Raw genomic sequence first — 16,145 nt, forward strand, 5'->3', positions numbered from 1 at the left:
CGCAGTACCACATAAAACTCCTAACCACTTTATTTGTAATCGAAGTTGAATTCTTAAACTATTGCTCACTTAATTAACTTTGAGGTAGCTTAAAACCAGTAATAATAAAGTTCTGATGAATGAAAATTGCATCACAGTATGGAAATTTGTGTTTAAAAAAAATTATATTAAAAATTAATTTTCTAATTAACATGAAAACATTTTATACAAGCGGATGTTATTAAACTAAGAGGATTATTGTTTTCATTAATACCTATACAAATTAGTAAATGATAATATTTACTCGTTTTATAAGAGTACATCTAGTTTTATAAAATTTACTTTAATATTTTAGAAGCCTTATTTACTAGCTCACAAAATTTAACTTTTCTATTTACGATTCGTCGTCAGTAAGATATTTTATTGAATACAGAGCCTGACTTACAGTATTGGATTTTAATTTTTTTTACAAATTTTCAAAACAAAAACAAACATTTTTTTATCAATCGGTCCGAGAAAACGGTTTGATAGATCGATTTAAAACTTTACAGGACTTTTGAGGGTACATTAAGCTGTAAAAGATCTTAGTAACATGAATATTTTTGAATACGCGGTAGATTTACTAAAACATTGAAAAAAGTTATTTTTTTCTCTTTTCTTTAATAAGTCAATGTTAAAAGTGAACAAAATGTTACTCAAAAAATTGTGAAAAGATCTTGTAGGAGTTTTATTCCAGTTTTTGAAACTACCCTTACATTCTCTGTGCAGTTATTGGTTCCTGAGATATCCACGATCAAACACAAAAGAATCTTTTTTCATTAAAAGTCTAATATCTCAGCAACAAATTGACGTAAAAAGAATATAAAGAAGCAAATTAAAGCTAAATAAACAAGCTATCCGGCCTATGCCTTGATTTAACTAAAAAAACAAACAAGTCTGTGGACCAAATACAAAAAAAAAATTCTCGGCCTTTTTTTTAGAATTGCGTTTATAACGTAGCTCAGAAAGTTTTTTGCGAAAATATCTCAATCAAAACTTGAAGCTTCAAAATGCTTTTTCTTTAAATTAAACACAACGATTTTTCACTTTCAGAAACCAACAAAAAATGTAGTATTTTTTTTATTTCGTACTCAATATTAAAGAGTGTTTTTATCAACTAATTTCAGTAGATAAAGTAGTCTTTTATCGTCTAGTGCTCACTCGTAAACTTAACCGTTTCACTCGTAAAAATTAAAATTGAATAATAGTTTTTTATTATACAAGACGGTAAAATTGATTTTTGTCTTTGATTAATATGCTCGAAAAGATAATGACAATTTTATCGTCGTGTACAATATAAAATTTTATTCAATCCTCACTAATTTGGTCGATATTTATAAATGTCAAAAGTAAAATTCATCAATGAAATCTAATATCAAAGATCGTTGGCAACTAACAACCGCAGATATACAACAATGGATGTATTTTTTTATCATCTAAACGATAAAATTTCATTTTAACATGAAGAAAAGAGTAGATAAAATTTAATTTTAACAAAGAGGATTGAATAAATAACTATTGATCTTTTGATGTTTTTTTGTTTTAACATTCTGTAATCGAAAACCGAACAGTTTTCGGCACATTTTTTATTTAATTTTCTCGTCAGTCTCACTGGTTGGAATAATTATAGTAAAAAAAGTGAAGCGTGAAGCTTTGCAATTAAATTTGTTACACAAAAAATAATAGAGCTGTACCGAATTTAGTTCATAATAAGCTTGTTTTTGAAAATAATTACTCAGAGCCCCATTTTTATATGGACATTTAATTAATACTTTGTGTCGTTTTGCACTTTTTAATTATCGGAAAAATATCAGCCAAGGTCATTTAAATAAATTCCTCCACTGACAAGCACAATTTTTACTCAGTTTAAACCAAACATGACAATACGAGTGCTATTAGTTGTTTTGTGTTAAAATTTTTCAAATTATTCTTTTTTTTGTCTACAGATGCGGTCGGACTCTATGGCGAGTGTGTATTCAGGGGCGGGCGAGGGCCGTTACGGCATCGTGACAGTCCGAGGCCAAGTCGAATTCGGCCTCCAGTACAACTACAAAGCCCGTGCCCTGGAAATCCTCATAAAACAATGCAAGGATTTAGCACCAGTCGACGTAAAACGAAATCGCTCCGATCCTTACGTCAAAGTCTACTTACTGCCCGACAAATCGAAAAGCGGAAAACGAAAAACGAAAGTTAAAAAGCACACACTGAATCCCGTTTTCGACGAAACCCTCAAGTTCCACATTTCTCTGAACGGATTAGAAACGCGGACTTTGTGGCTAACAGTCTGGCATTCGGACATGTTCGGAAGGAATGATTTCTTAGGGGAGGTCATGATGACTTTAGAGAATAAAGTTTTTGATGATCCAACCCCCAAGTGGTACAACCTTCAGGAAAGGGTGAGTTTGTCCGAGTCTAATAGGAAAGTTTGTGACTGGAGTGTTCCAGACCGAGCCTTTCGACGACATGTTATCATTCAAAGGTGATATCATTGTGTGTCTGAAGTTTGTTCCCCCCGACATGACGGTACATAAGAAAGGGAAGAGGTCAAGAGGTACACTACATGTCTTGGTGAAGGAAGCAAAGTGTTTGACGGCAGTGAAAGCAAATGGAACGTCAGATCCTTTCTGCAAGAGGTAAATAAATATCTCGAAATTTGCATTTCGCATAAATTTGAATAATTTTCCAGCTATCTCTTGCCTGATAAAGGGCGAAGTTCCAAGCAGAAGACTCCGGTGGCGAAACGAACGGTTAATCCGGTTTGGAACCACACTTTTATCTACGATGATGTCACACTGCAAGAATTAGCTGAACGGTGTTTGGAATTAACAGTGTGGGATCATGATCGATTAGCGAGTAATGAGTTCCTAGGTGGTGTACGATTTTCATTAGGCACTGGTAGTGTTTCATAGCGGTGGATTTAATTACGGATTTAATTTGTTCCTTGTAGGTAAACATTATGGTAAATCCGTCGATTGGATGGATGCTACCGGAAAAGAATTATCCTTGTGGAAAAGCATGTTGGAAAGGCCGAATTTTTGGGTGGAAGGTTGTTTGGCACTCAGGCCGACTTTGGATACTCGTGCATCATAACAAAATACTCAACAATACTGACATATCTTGGGTTTTTGTAATAAAGCGTTTTGCGTTATTTAGTATGTTCTCCAAATTTGTACATGGGTTAAAATGTTAATCATTTTTATGATGTAAGTAAATTTTTACTAGTTACTTATTGTATACCTTAATATAGGTAACCAATTCTAACAAACTGATATATTTTCATATTATATAAATAAATAGATGTTTTGTACCGTGAAGCCACCTTTGTTCATCCCATTTTCCTAAATCAAACAAAAATTGAGTATAACAAGTGGTCTGATTACTCGGATACATTTCTGAGACACATCCTTTATTTTGAAAATAAAATAAATCCTACAAAATATTTTAGTATAAAATATGATTTTTTTTGTTTTTGTATGCGCAGTGTATTTCATACGTAACAAATTACAACACAAATTAATGAATTGAGAGATAACTAGCCTACAAGACATTAGTATTAAATTATCTAGATTCTGGCTTATTTTTCGGAGGTTTAAACGTTTTGATCTTTTTACTCGCTTTTGTGGTTTTTGATTTTGAATTGGCTTGGAAAGACTGCCAACTTTCAACTCGATTTTGTCTAGACTCCTACAAAGCAAAATATTACAAATGATTATTGTTTAAAGCCTGACATTAAAAAATCTCGTTACCTCAAAATTCTTCTGCCACTCCTTTTGAGCTTTCTGATTTTCCTCTTCTTCAATTTCCTGTTCTCTTTTTCTTTTTCTCTCTTCCTGATCTCTTTCCGCTAATTCGCGTCGTTTTCTTTCCATATCTGCAAACAGTTTCATTGTGAGAACGTAAACGGCATGTTTGTATTTATCAGGATCATCCTCTGGGATTTTGTCTTTTCCATCTTTTTTATATTTCTTTCGCTTCTCGGCAAGCTACAAACAATGTTAATACAAAAACGTCGTGCCTTATTGTAATTCATCAAGATAACGAAACTCCTCAAAAATACATACCATAATGTCAGTTCTACCCTTAGCTTCCTCAATAATGTCCATACACTTTTGTCGTGTCTCGGGATTGTTTAAAATCTTCCAGGCTTTATTCACAGCCTCAAAGGACTGTTGGGCCCGCTCAGCATCATCCTGATTCTTGTCAGGATGTACCAAAAAGGACAGTTTTCGATACTGTTTTTTCACCTCCTCAATAGGAGTTTCAGGTTCAACTTGTAGCACTTCAAACGGGTTTAAATTAAGGTAGGTTGAGCCAGGACGCAAAAGACGCTCAATTTGTTGTTTAGAAGTTAAAACGGAATCACGTTTTTCGATTTCTTTCACCTAAAATTAGGACAAATAAGAAGTCACCAAGAACGACAACAAATAGTTTACCTCAGTGTAGAATTCATCGAATTTTGGGTCTTCTTTAGGACTCTTCTCTGCCATTTTGCTTATTTTCACAATATTATTCTTAAGTTTGTTGTTATTTTTATGATGGAGGAATGGATCTTTTTTGACGCATTTTGAGTGTTGTTCCGTCTATGATAATTCTCGTGAAGCTAATGACAGTGCCGGGTTAATACTCTCTGTATTACCGACAGATAACAGATTTCTGTAGCCCTTCAACTACTCGTAACTTGAGATGGTGCTACAGTTACAAAACGAGACAACGCGGGAAATTTTAAAATTTTGATTAGAATTGAACGTTTTGTTGGAGTACGATTGATACGCAGGATTGCTAGAATTAATAATTTTCATTTATGCTGCTATAATACAGTGTGGATGTTCTGATAAGTTTGATAAGAGTTGATATCTATACACTTAACAATATTAATGTAACTTTAGAGGTCAAATAATGATGATCCTGGAGGCCAGACGCACGAAGTAAATTATCGCGTTTTATTCATCATTATTGTCTGGTTTAAAAAAATAATTGCATTTAAAAGTGGAAAATTTTGAATTTTTTGTATGTTTGTTGCAAAACAGTATTATATTGCAATATTTAGATGATGCATTTCCGTTACGTCGCAAACATTATTTTTATTGGGATAGGTCACAAGTTTTTTGATCAACACAACAATTATTTTTATCTCAACACGAATCAATGTTAATATCAAAGTGCATGTTTGTGGCAAAGATAAACTACGTAGTGGCTATTACCAAAAAAGATTATTTTCTCAACAACCCTTGCAATAAACTTTACTATTCACGGGACATTAGACAAAGATAAACTTTTTATTTAGGTAATGTGGTTTTATTTTATCGTGATAAAGGAGTTATTACTTATTAGACAAAAGAAAACAAGATAATTTTATTACGGATTTATCATTTTTATTTTATTGAATATAAGTCTGGTGTAGGAAGTATAGAGCGAGCCAGTGGAGCATATTTATTTTTTTGACTTTGATTTAATTGCAATCAAACGGTGGTAAATTCCATGATTACCAAATAAGAAACCGATGACGTATGTTCTAGTTTATATTCTTGAACATCTTGAAGAATCAGAGCAAATCGCTGAAACAAAACTCTAATACTGAATCAAGCTGAAATCGAAAAGAGCCTCTAATTAATTAAATTAGTACAATTACATGGACTAAGCCTGTTATATTGGCGGATTCTTGCTATTAATTATAGCACTACTGACACGAATACGTCTATAAGCAAACTCAAATCTAAATAAATGCGACAAGATATTTTGCTAGGCCTCAAGTGGCATTTTTTTATCTTTAAAGAGAGAATAATGGATTTTTGTGTCATTTCTGATTCACTCAATGTGTGTTATTAAAACAGAGTTATAATTTTAAAATGAGGAAGTTCGCTAAACGTGAAATTTAATCATGCGTGCGTTTAATTTTAGACGTGGCCTTACACATTTTCTGTTGCCAGAGGCATTATGTAGAATATAGCCTTGAAATGTGAAGGTTGTTCGTTTGAGAATCTTTTTCCACCTACGAGTAACTGTTTTAATTACCCACTTCACAACGTTTAACCTGCAATTGTGTCAGATGAAATAACCACCTCGGTTAAGTCCTACAGGCAAACGAAATTTTTACAGAAAATATTACTTACTTGAGAAGAAAGTACAGTTATATAAAATAAATCGTTTACTAAGCATTTTTTAATTGTTGTTTGAAAACATCGTTTCTAACTCCCTTATAGAATTTTAGTAATTATAAATTGTACCAAAAAGAATAAAAATTATTTTTGTAGCAGCATTTTTATAAATTTCGAGAATGCTCAATTCTGGCACACTTGTATATGTTTTTAAGAAATCAAAACATTTTTTTTTATTTTTTGATTTTGTTAAATAAAAATGCTCTCATAGTAATGAAGGTTACTCCATATCTTTTATCACACAATGTTTCATACTCTCCAGCTGGTCTAAAAATAACGATTTTTATAATAAGCCAATGATTGACTTTTGTGACTGACCCTTTAAAGATATCGCCTAGAAAATTTCTATCGAGTTAATCTTTTCTTTAATTAAAAGTGGAGATAAGGAAGTAAGATTTTGATATAAAAGTGACTTTATTATCGGTTATTTATTTTATTATATAAAGAAAATGCAAGGTAAATGTTGAGCAATGATGAGACTTATGACGTTTATAAGCAAACCTGGGGTTTACCTGCTCAAAATGACCTTAAAGAACAGACATGATAGCTTATCAGTGTTTTAAACCAAACCGCGCTTTATGTTTGGTTATATTGTTTTTAAATATGACCCTGTGGTATACAAGTAGTTTCAAAAATCGAAAATAGTGGATTAAACTAGCCCAGTTTCAGTTTTCACTTTTTCAGCTAGGTACGAATTTTTAATTTTTAAATAGTTTTATCTAAGAACATCAGTTCATCTACTGTCTAATAAAAATGAAAATGTAAAAATCTAGAGCAGTGGCCGTTTGCCAGGAAGCACGAGGAAGGAATTTTTTAAGAAAATTGTCATAAAAAAATCATCGTTTTTATTTTGACCGGAGTTTATTTATGTGAATCTAATTCCAAAACCTACGTCATTCTTCGTATATGAAATTACTTTCCTTTATAAATTTTGATAAAGTATTACTTGTCTGGTCTTAATACTAACAGCAATTTTTTCTCCTGCCTTATAAATTGTATCAATTTTATAAATGCAGATACTTATTTAACAAAAAGTAATTTGACTTGTTTACTTTTATTTTTATGAGTTATAAAAACAGAAAACCAACCTTGTGCCTGAAATTCTAGATTTAAAAACAGGATATAATACTTTTATCAAATACGTGCTTTTTAAAATAATTTGAAACTTTCCATATCCGTTATTGAAGTATTTACAACGCAAAAGTTTACTCTTGTATTTTGCAGTAGGTGTTACTTTTGTTTCATACAATTGTTAAGACTTTATTCCTGTCTGAAAAAAAAAACATTTAGCATCAGAAATGATTACTAAAAATTGTTATATTATTAAATCACACGTGTTATAGGCATAATAGCTGCAATTTTGCCCACTCTCGCATTCTATTCCATTGTTACAAAAGCAAGTAAATAATTTTATAATCGATAGTCGAGAGAATTGTTATTAACAATAGTGTTTATTATGTATTTAATTTCGCTTTCTGGTATTCTTAATAAAAGTGTGGATTTGACGTAATAATGAACAAGTTTTCAAAATGTATCGATCGATTATAAAATATATACAAGTTTTTCGAATTTGCTCTTTGTTCTCATAATTTATTGTTTAAAGTATAGATGAAATATTTACCTATTTCTAGTAGTTTAATTAATGATTTCATTTTATATAACATCTTAAACAAAAAAACTATCAAAATAATGTTCCATAAAGTATTAATAAAAAATTGAATATGTAAACAATTTGTAACACTAATGTTGTAGTACAATCACAAGTACTGTTAATTATTTTCAGTCAACTATAATTGCAGATTGATGCTCACGTTGATTAATGCTTGGGTTGGATTGATTAATTAATTGTTAGTTGCATGTCACAGAAGTGGACAAAAAAGTTTCACATTCTATTGAGTTTCTAGTACTTTTACCTATTGCATATTTTAAAATTGACAAGTGTAGGTAGATCTAGTAAACAAAAAATACCTATTGTTATTATGGACGTTAAATAAATTTTGAATTCATTTTTTAAAATTGTTATTGATATAATAATAAAAATCTCAAGTATTTTTAAAATACTTTTTACTTCATTATCTTCAGCAAATTTCGAAACTATTTTTTTTCTCTTAACAGACTTTAATTAATAATAATATAAGAAAATGATAAATTTGTCCAATAATGTCAAATAAATTGTCAAAAAATTCCATACATTCAATTGCAATAATTTTAAGAATAAAAATCTTTATTAAAGAGTTTGTTTATATGTCAAAAAACGGTCAAAAGATTCAATTCATTCAATTCTAAGTTATTTCAATAGTAAAAATCGTTATTTTATTCCTAAGGGAACTAAGTACCAGATTATTAGTCAAAAACGAGAGAATAAAACGTCATTTTGTTCCCTGTTGGGAGGAATAGTTATTTATGTATCAAGAAAATAAACAATGATTTTAGTTCGGAAAATTAAAGCCGAGGGCATTTTCATGCGAAGAATTAACTTTTTGTGATAACTTTAAATCTCCCCTATCAATCGATAAAACTTTTATTAATGTTAGGTAATAGTTATTTGTATTACAATAAGTGAGGAAAGTTACACTTTTTTCCAGTAAGGTGAATAAAAAGTATGGAACCAAACGTTTTTTGCTTAAACTATTTATTTTTTGAAAAAACTAATTGATGAGTGATAAACTACTATAAAAATGTGATGATTTAACAAGAATAAAATTTTTCGAAATTTCCTTTTGTTTTTGGGTTCTACAACAAAAAATATTTTTTTAAATAGCAACCCACTACAAAATCATTTTTCTTATAAAAGCTATACTCCAAGGATTACAACTCTCTGCTTTATATTTAATTTTTTCAAAAAAAATTTTTCACATAAATTGCAATTTTGACAAAAAAAAATCGCATAACTCAAAAACAAAACAAAATTTCGTTCTGAAAATACGATCACATATTTTATATTACTTTAATTCTTATTAATTATTATTTTCTGGAGCCAAATTATTAAAAATAAAACCGCTTGGTTCCATACTTTATATTCACCCTGTATAATTTTTCCTAGGATCTAGATTTTTTGGGGGAGGTAAAATTTTTACCTCCCTAAGAGATTAGGTACATATATTTTTATTGTAATTTTGGCAGATGATATAGACAATCTTATTTTTCTACAATACAATATCTCAATTTCTGTCAAAATTCATACATTGACATTAGCGTTATGCAAACAAATTGACTTGTTAATATTTATTGGGCTTGCAACCTCAGTAATCCTCAATAAATTACTTCCCGACCACGGGATTTAATGTTGTTTCCCGACCTGGAAAAGATTAGTGGTTGTGAATAAAATAGTTTTTCTATGACCTTAACAGAAAGTAAGTTTTTCCATCCTAATTTTAGAAAGGAAAGTGGCCAACTAGTCAACTACCTCCCATATCTGTCAAAATTACATTAAAAACATATGCAATATTTCCTCTAGGTATAGAAACGAAAAAACATGCTGCTAGGTTTAATTTAAAAAAAATTGTTAGTTTTAAAGTTTTTCTTGCTGGATCGTAGGAAAAATTATATGTATTACACTGGAAGAAAGTGTGTCTCTTCTTCCCTATCCTCGATAAGTCTCGGGCAGAAACATCCGAGTGTGGGAGGAAAAGCTACACTTTTCTCTCTTGTAACATAAATAGGTAACTATATACCTCTCAGGGAAATAATTGGCGATAATTGGGTCATTAGAAAAAATACTTATTCGTGTCTACTGTAATAAAATGCTCAAACAAAATAATAGTGTGCACTTTAATTAAAAAAGGATTTTTGTCGCATTGGAATTTATTTAGTATTTTTCATACTTTATGGTCTATTATTGAAATTGTAACATTTGATTGCATCATGTAGCCAATTTCGTAATTGTATTTTTTCCCAATACTTTTGCTTTGATTCACTACACTACACCCACATTTTTGCTTCATAAGCAACTAATGTTGAACAACATTTATTTCGTGTAATTTTTTCAGGAACTTTAGATTATTGTAAACCAAAAAATCTCATTTAGTGTCCATCCTGTTTTCAGGCGCCTTATTCGGCATAAGTCTTTCGTAATCGCACAAGAGTGTCTAATTCGAAAATTAAAGGTATAACCGGGTCCTCGGTTGAAGATTAACAGGAGTCAAGTGCTGCTTCACACGATGTGTTAACCCTTAGCATGGTGTGAAAGCTATTAGCAACTCTCGCCCCTGGCGGATCCGATCGCTAAATCCACTCGACACAAATTGGCCCGTAAATTGAATACCGGAGACAATAAATCAGTTGTAGAATCGTAACGCACTCTCTGCCGCTTTTTGTGTGAGTTATGTTTAAGTGGATTTATTTTATGGATTAGGTTTTTGTGCTAATGAATTAAGCGATGTAATTCCCCCGTTCTGACGCTCGAAATTGAGGTATTGGCATCCAAAAGGCGACGATTTAATTCAATTAAACAGATCATTTAGCGACATCTTCAAGTACAAACAACTCGGAATGTAACAATAAGTGTTCGATTTTTTATCGTTATTAAACTTATCGAATGAGGTCAAATCAGTACTTAACTCCACTATTATCAAATCGGCTCCAAGCGGGAATTATTAAAATATTAGATAAAAATTATTACCATGCTGAATTTTGTCACAGAAATGTTTGCTAGCTGTAATAAACTTAATGCAATATTAATATGGCTTTTGGCTACCGGAGCGAAATTCTTAATTATGACAGTTATATTTTCACTTTATAGATCTCTACGTTTCTATATGCTCGCGGAGTAAGAAAGTTTCGGGTTTAGATAGCTAGTGCTGAAACTTAAGCTATAACTTTATTTCAATCTTGGACATAAATGAAGATGTATTGTGGATGAACCCATTACTGGAATTCTCTTCCAAGCGACTTCGGATTGTTTCAAGTATTTTATCTAAATAGCTACCTCCCTGATCACGGAGGGCTACTTCGGAAATCGCTAACTACCGTGTTAGAGAAACTACTTCTTACGTTTTTGGTAATCTACTTTGTATATTACTTTTCCCTGTTTTTACACAAGATGAGCATTATTTTGGGATTCCTTCCATTAATTTAACAATCATCTTTGAAATTCATTCACATTATCAACTGTTTTTTTAATCTTTATATAAATAGAATTAGCGCAAATGTGTTGGTGTGTCAATAAATCGCTAATAAATCAGACAGAATTTTAGAAAATTTTCCAAAGGCGTTATCTGAGACATTAAAGATAAGAGAATTTTCCGTATTGTTTTCATATTTATATAGGAGTGCTGGAGTGTTTTTGCGGATGTAAAATTAGATTCGTCTCTAGACTAATCTAGAAGTAATTTTTAGATAATTCATCACTTCTTTCTCCAATTACCGCCTTTTAAAATGACTCCCCAATTATGTAAAATTACAGTTGATGTAGATGCAGATTATTTTAGCCGTCGGTATACCTATGTTGCACCTAATGATAGATCGATACTTACCTCTTATTACTCTGAAATCCGTTATTATTTAAGTAGGTTGGTCTTTTGGTCTTTTCATGTTCAGTATTGATAGGTGAGAAAATAAGATTGATTTTCTATTTGGAAAATTTTACGAGTTCATAACGTTTCCGTTATTGTTAGCTGGCATTATAAACGTGAAGGTATTGTTATATATATATATATATATTGTTTCTGTCTTCACTGTAACGTAAAATTCTTTATCTAACTGTATATAGAGTATCGTACGATCAAAACATTTCTTGCATGAGTAATTGACACGGAATTAGGTGTTTCCTTACAGCATGGTCAATTGTTGGTGTTAACTAACTACACATTTATTTTTAATTATAATAATTTATCAATTTAAATAAAGAGAAATAAAAGTATAACAAGGTTATTAAATCATCCAAATAAGTGCTACAATGGACAAAAACACACCATATCACACCAACATCATGATAATTGAAGTACCTATAGAGTCCACGACGTTGCAATTTTCAATTTTTTTCTAAAATTGTAGTCAGTTATTCTTTTTAAAGTAACAATACGTAAATAATATGTTAAGCAACATGTTTAAAAAACTGATATTTTTACGAGCGATAACCATACGAATCAGTAATAATCACTTTTCTAATGCGTTGCTCATACTATTTTTCGCATTTCGTAAGTGTTTTGTATTTTTCCTATGACCCTGACAGAAAGTAAGTTTTTCCGCCGTAATTTCAGAAAGCAAAGTCTCCCAGTGAGATAAAAACATACTTCCGTAGGAGGTAACTTCACCTGTGGAAGGAAAAAATACACTTTCCTCCCATGTAACATAAATGACTATTGTTAGTGTTTAATTAAATTGGGTTTTTAAAGCGTCAAAATTGCAATACAAAAGTTTTGACAATGAAAAATGTTCTGAGATTTCCAAATCACTGACACTGTTAGTAAAAGTGGTTTTACACCTTTGGTTAAGATCAATTCCTTTAAGATCTAAGACAGTTATAATGAAACGCAAAAAAGCGTATTTTTTATTGGTGCTTTGCGGTACTAAATTTTTAAAATAAAAGAATTAACACAGATTATCGTTAAAAAAGTATTTTCTTTAAATACCTTTAATAAGTGTACTACAATTTTACTTGTAGAAAAATTCAACTTACAATACAATAATTTTATTAAAAATCACTTAATTAGGTACTTTGATAATAATTTGTTTTCTGTTTTTTAACCCTCTGGCATATAAATAAATTGCCCGAAGAAATTAAACTTCAATTTTTACTAAAGGAGAACTACAGGCTGGTTTTGAAATAAATGGCAACATTTTACAGGGTGTTAGAATATGAGTAATATAACATACAAAAAAAACATACTTAAGTAATAAATTTTTTCGTAATTCTCTCTATTACCGAAAAAAAAAGTTACTTTCTGATTGGAATGACGTTTATTTTATACTTGAAGTAACACTTTCTTACTATATTTTTTCCCAAAATATGCTTAGAATATATTTGTTGCAAATCAAATATTAGTACCTATGCAAAGTAGAAATTGGGCTAAATCACAATCTTATTACGGAAACGCATTTTTGAAGCGGATACACTATTTTAGAGATCTACAGTGAGTCAACATTATTTTTTCCTCAGTAACCGTGCGAGTTACGAAAAAGTTTATTTAATTATTTTTATGTTATATGTCATGATCTGATAACCTGTAAAATTTAGACTTTTATTTCAAAACAGCCTTGTACTCGTATAATTCGAGTCTTTTTTTTTAATTATTTATTTTTTTTATAATTTCTGTCACATTTTTTACGTTATGTTATATATGTAGGTATGTGTATGAAAACCGAATTTTGAAAATCACATTTTTTAGAAAAAAAGATTTGCGATGATTTCCATCTTTTCCTAAACTCTGGATTCTAGTCTGTAGACTTGTTACTTAAAATCATTAAGTATTCATTTTTCTTTAGCACGATTTATGCAAAAAGGAAGCTATTTCTTCCACAGAAACTCTCTTACAATTTTTTTCCACGTTATTTTCATTATTTTTACAAAAGAAATTAAATTAATTAGCACGAAATATCACTTAAATAATTACTAAGTAACATCTAACTACGAATGTAACTCACAACTTCATTTGTTTTAACAAATTTTAGTTGCTTATTAAATTATCAACGTGTAATTGATTTTTTCTAGTTGATGTTAAAAAATTCGCCATGCCTTTGTTTTTAAAGATCAAACTTTGTAATTTACAGTTTTCAATACATTGTCTCTTAGAATGCAAAATCGCTATCTCAAAGCGTTCCATAAATTTGAGGACATTAAAACAGAATTAGTTTCTTTTGTTGCCCGTCGTGCAGTACTGTTTTATATACAGTGGAACTCCTCTAAATAAGATCGCTAATAGCGAGAAATTCTGAGAAATCAAAATCCTGCGAGTCGCCATTACGTATTTTGTACTAGAATTTTTTTGGAAATGTTGTTTTTGGTCTTATTTTTCTCATTTTCTCAGTCTTTTCAAGCAGAGAACATTTCGTCTTTCTGTATCAATATGTCGTCCTCGAAAATAAAATCATTTTCTATCACAGAAAAAATATCAATAATAAAAGAGTTCAAAAGTGGTAAAAAAGAAGCTGTAATCTGCAAAGAGAAAAGTTTAGCGCGTTCTACATTGGCGACAATTTTAAAGAACAAGGACAAGAGCCTTGTACAATAATTGGAAAGTGCAATTGATAAGATAAAAATGATTCATTACAGAAAACAAACAAAAATTACAGATTTTTTTTCTTAAATATTGTTTTAAACTTCTTTGATATGTATAAAAAAATTATTCATCCTTCAAAATTTTTTCGTATATCATGCCAAAAGATAAAATAAAAACTTTTATTTACCAATAAATAATAAATGTATTTTTGTTGAAAATAATTATGGTTCCTTTTCAAACATAAGGCACCATCACCTTTTAGAGGTGCTTACGTAATTTTTTATTTGCAATGGCTTTTCCGCAGCTTTTTACAACTACAATTTTAATAAATGTTGGTCTGAAATATAAGTAATTCATCCACAAACCGAAAGATGTTCGGATGTACCAAATTAAAACAAATGGGAGTGTACAAGTATCTAACTGAATAAAACAACTAAAATCGTGCATGCTTAGTATATAGTGAAAATAATAAAAGTTATTATACATAAAAATTACAAAATTATGTTTTTTAAGTGGTACGTATCTACTAATTATATTTCTATATTTTGAGAACAAAATTAATGATGGTTTTTCAATAAGAAAATTATTCAAACTAGGTATATATTGATAGTTATAACAGCCTCATCGTAAATTTGTTTCCATTGAATCTTTGACACTCGTACCCAACTACCTGATCAGGATTCAACCTCGTAAAGAACAGAGTGTGAAAAATAAAGAATCTCGATACATTTTCAGTTTCATTTAATTCTGACTGATTATTAATTAACTATACATCGGATCGCAAAATTGAAAATTTTCCCAATTTTCTGATCTGAATCTACACGAGATTAAAAAGAAATAAATCAATTAAACACATTTTCATTATTACAGAAATTCAAAAGTCTATTAAAAAAATAAAAAAATTGACAATTTGTCCTTTTTATCTCATGTAGAAAAATATACTCTTTTACATTGTTAAAATAGAAATTAAAAATGTTGATACGTTTTTGAGTTATTTGAGGGCACATTTAACATTAATTTTCCCGATATCTCTAAACGGTCGAGTTCCCCTTAATAATTAATTTACATAATACATATGTAAAAATTTTTATTATCCATGACTGTTTATAGCAAAAATCGGGTATAACGAACAAATATGTTGTCCCCTTGAGTTCTCGTTATAGAGGGTTCTACTGTAGTAGTTTTTTTTAATTTATTCAAGCCAAATTAATAGTTAATTTGGTCATTACAAATGATTTTAAGTATTTCTACTTTCAGTATAGTTTTTAAAATGATTACATTTGAAATTACAACAAAATTACTACAAATAAAAATCTCGAAAAATTGCACACTTCAAGTTAATAATAGAATTAAGGTTACTATTATTCAGAATAGGGTTTTGTTGAATGGATAGAATTGATTTCTAGCAAACTTTTTTTTATTTGTTGGTCCTTCAATAAACGTATAACAGAACAAGATAATAAAAACCTAAACATGCTCTGGCTAAATCCGGACTGTTGGTCACCTTATCTTACGTACGTATTGAAAAGTTCCACCTCGTTTAGGATCTCATCGGCCAGAGTTATTTAAAAAATACCATATTAAAATAAACCTCTGAGTTTACAATAAATTGAGATGACCGAAGTTCTAAACAATGCTCCGCCTACGGTTTGGCCCATTATACTGATGCAAATGTTGTGACGTATGTTAGAAATCATTTTATAAATATCACTACCACAGTCATCAGATGTTGTTTTTTAGAAAACACTTCCAATTTACAAATTCTTTTAATACTAATAACCAGAGCCGTACCCAAGGGGGGGGGATTAGGGGG

The 16,145-nt window shown here is 30.2% G+C and overlaps 2 protein-coding genes across 3 annotated transcripts in view; one reads left to right on the forward strand and one right to left on the reverse strand.

The window, feature by feature from the left end:
- LOC123008102 overlaps nt 1–3,332 on the forward strand; it is a 52,609-nt gene extending 49,277 nt beyond the window's left edge. For both annotated transcript variants that reach the window (XM_044403716.1, XM_044403717.1), the window contains 4 exons: nt 1,965–2,414; nt 2,464–2,651; nt 2,705–2,913; nt 2,966–3,332. In XM_044403716.1, coding sequence (XP_044259651.1) covers nt 1,965–2,414; nt 2,464–2,651; nt 2,705–2,913; nt 2,966–3,108 — 990 coding nt within the window. In that variant the 3' untranslated portion in view covers nt 3,109–3,332. The remainder of the gene's footprint in view (nt 1–1,964; nt 2,415–2,463; nt 2,652–2,704; nt 2,914–2,965) is intronic.
- A 62-nt stretch (nt 3,333–3,394) lies between these two features.
- On the reverse strand, nt 3,395–4,624 carry LOC123008104 (dnaJ homolog subfamily C member 8). The gene is made up of 4 exons (XM_044403720.1): nt 4,452–4,624; nt 4,080–4,400; nt 3,765–4,001; nt 3,395–3,702 (listed from the first exon to the last, which is right to left on the reverse strand). The coding sequence occupies exons 1-4, from the start codon at nt 4,503–4,505 to the stop codon at nt 3,577–3,579; spliced, it is 738 nt and encodes a 245-aa protein (XP_044259655.1). The 5' UTR covers nt 4,506–4,624; the 3' UTR covers nt 3,395–3,576.
- Nucleotides 4,625–16,145: the final 11,521 nt, after the last annotated feature.

Source organism: Tribolium madens, unplaced genomic scaffold, assembly GCF_015345945.1.
Source record: "Tribolium madens isolate multiple individuals breed KSU strain unplaced genomic scaffold, Tmad_KSU_1.1 Scaffold_3;HRSCAF=73;Tcas5.2_LG2, whole genome shotgun sequence".
Lineage (NCBI taxonomy): Eukaryota > Metazoa > Arthropoda > Insecta > Coleoptera > Tenebrionidae > Tribolium > Tribolium madens.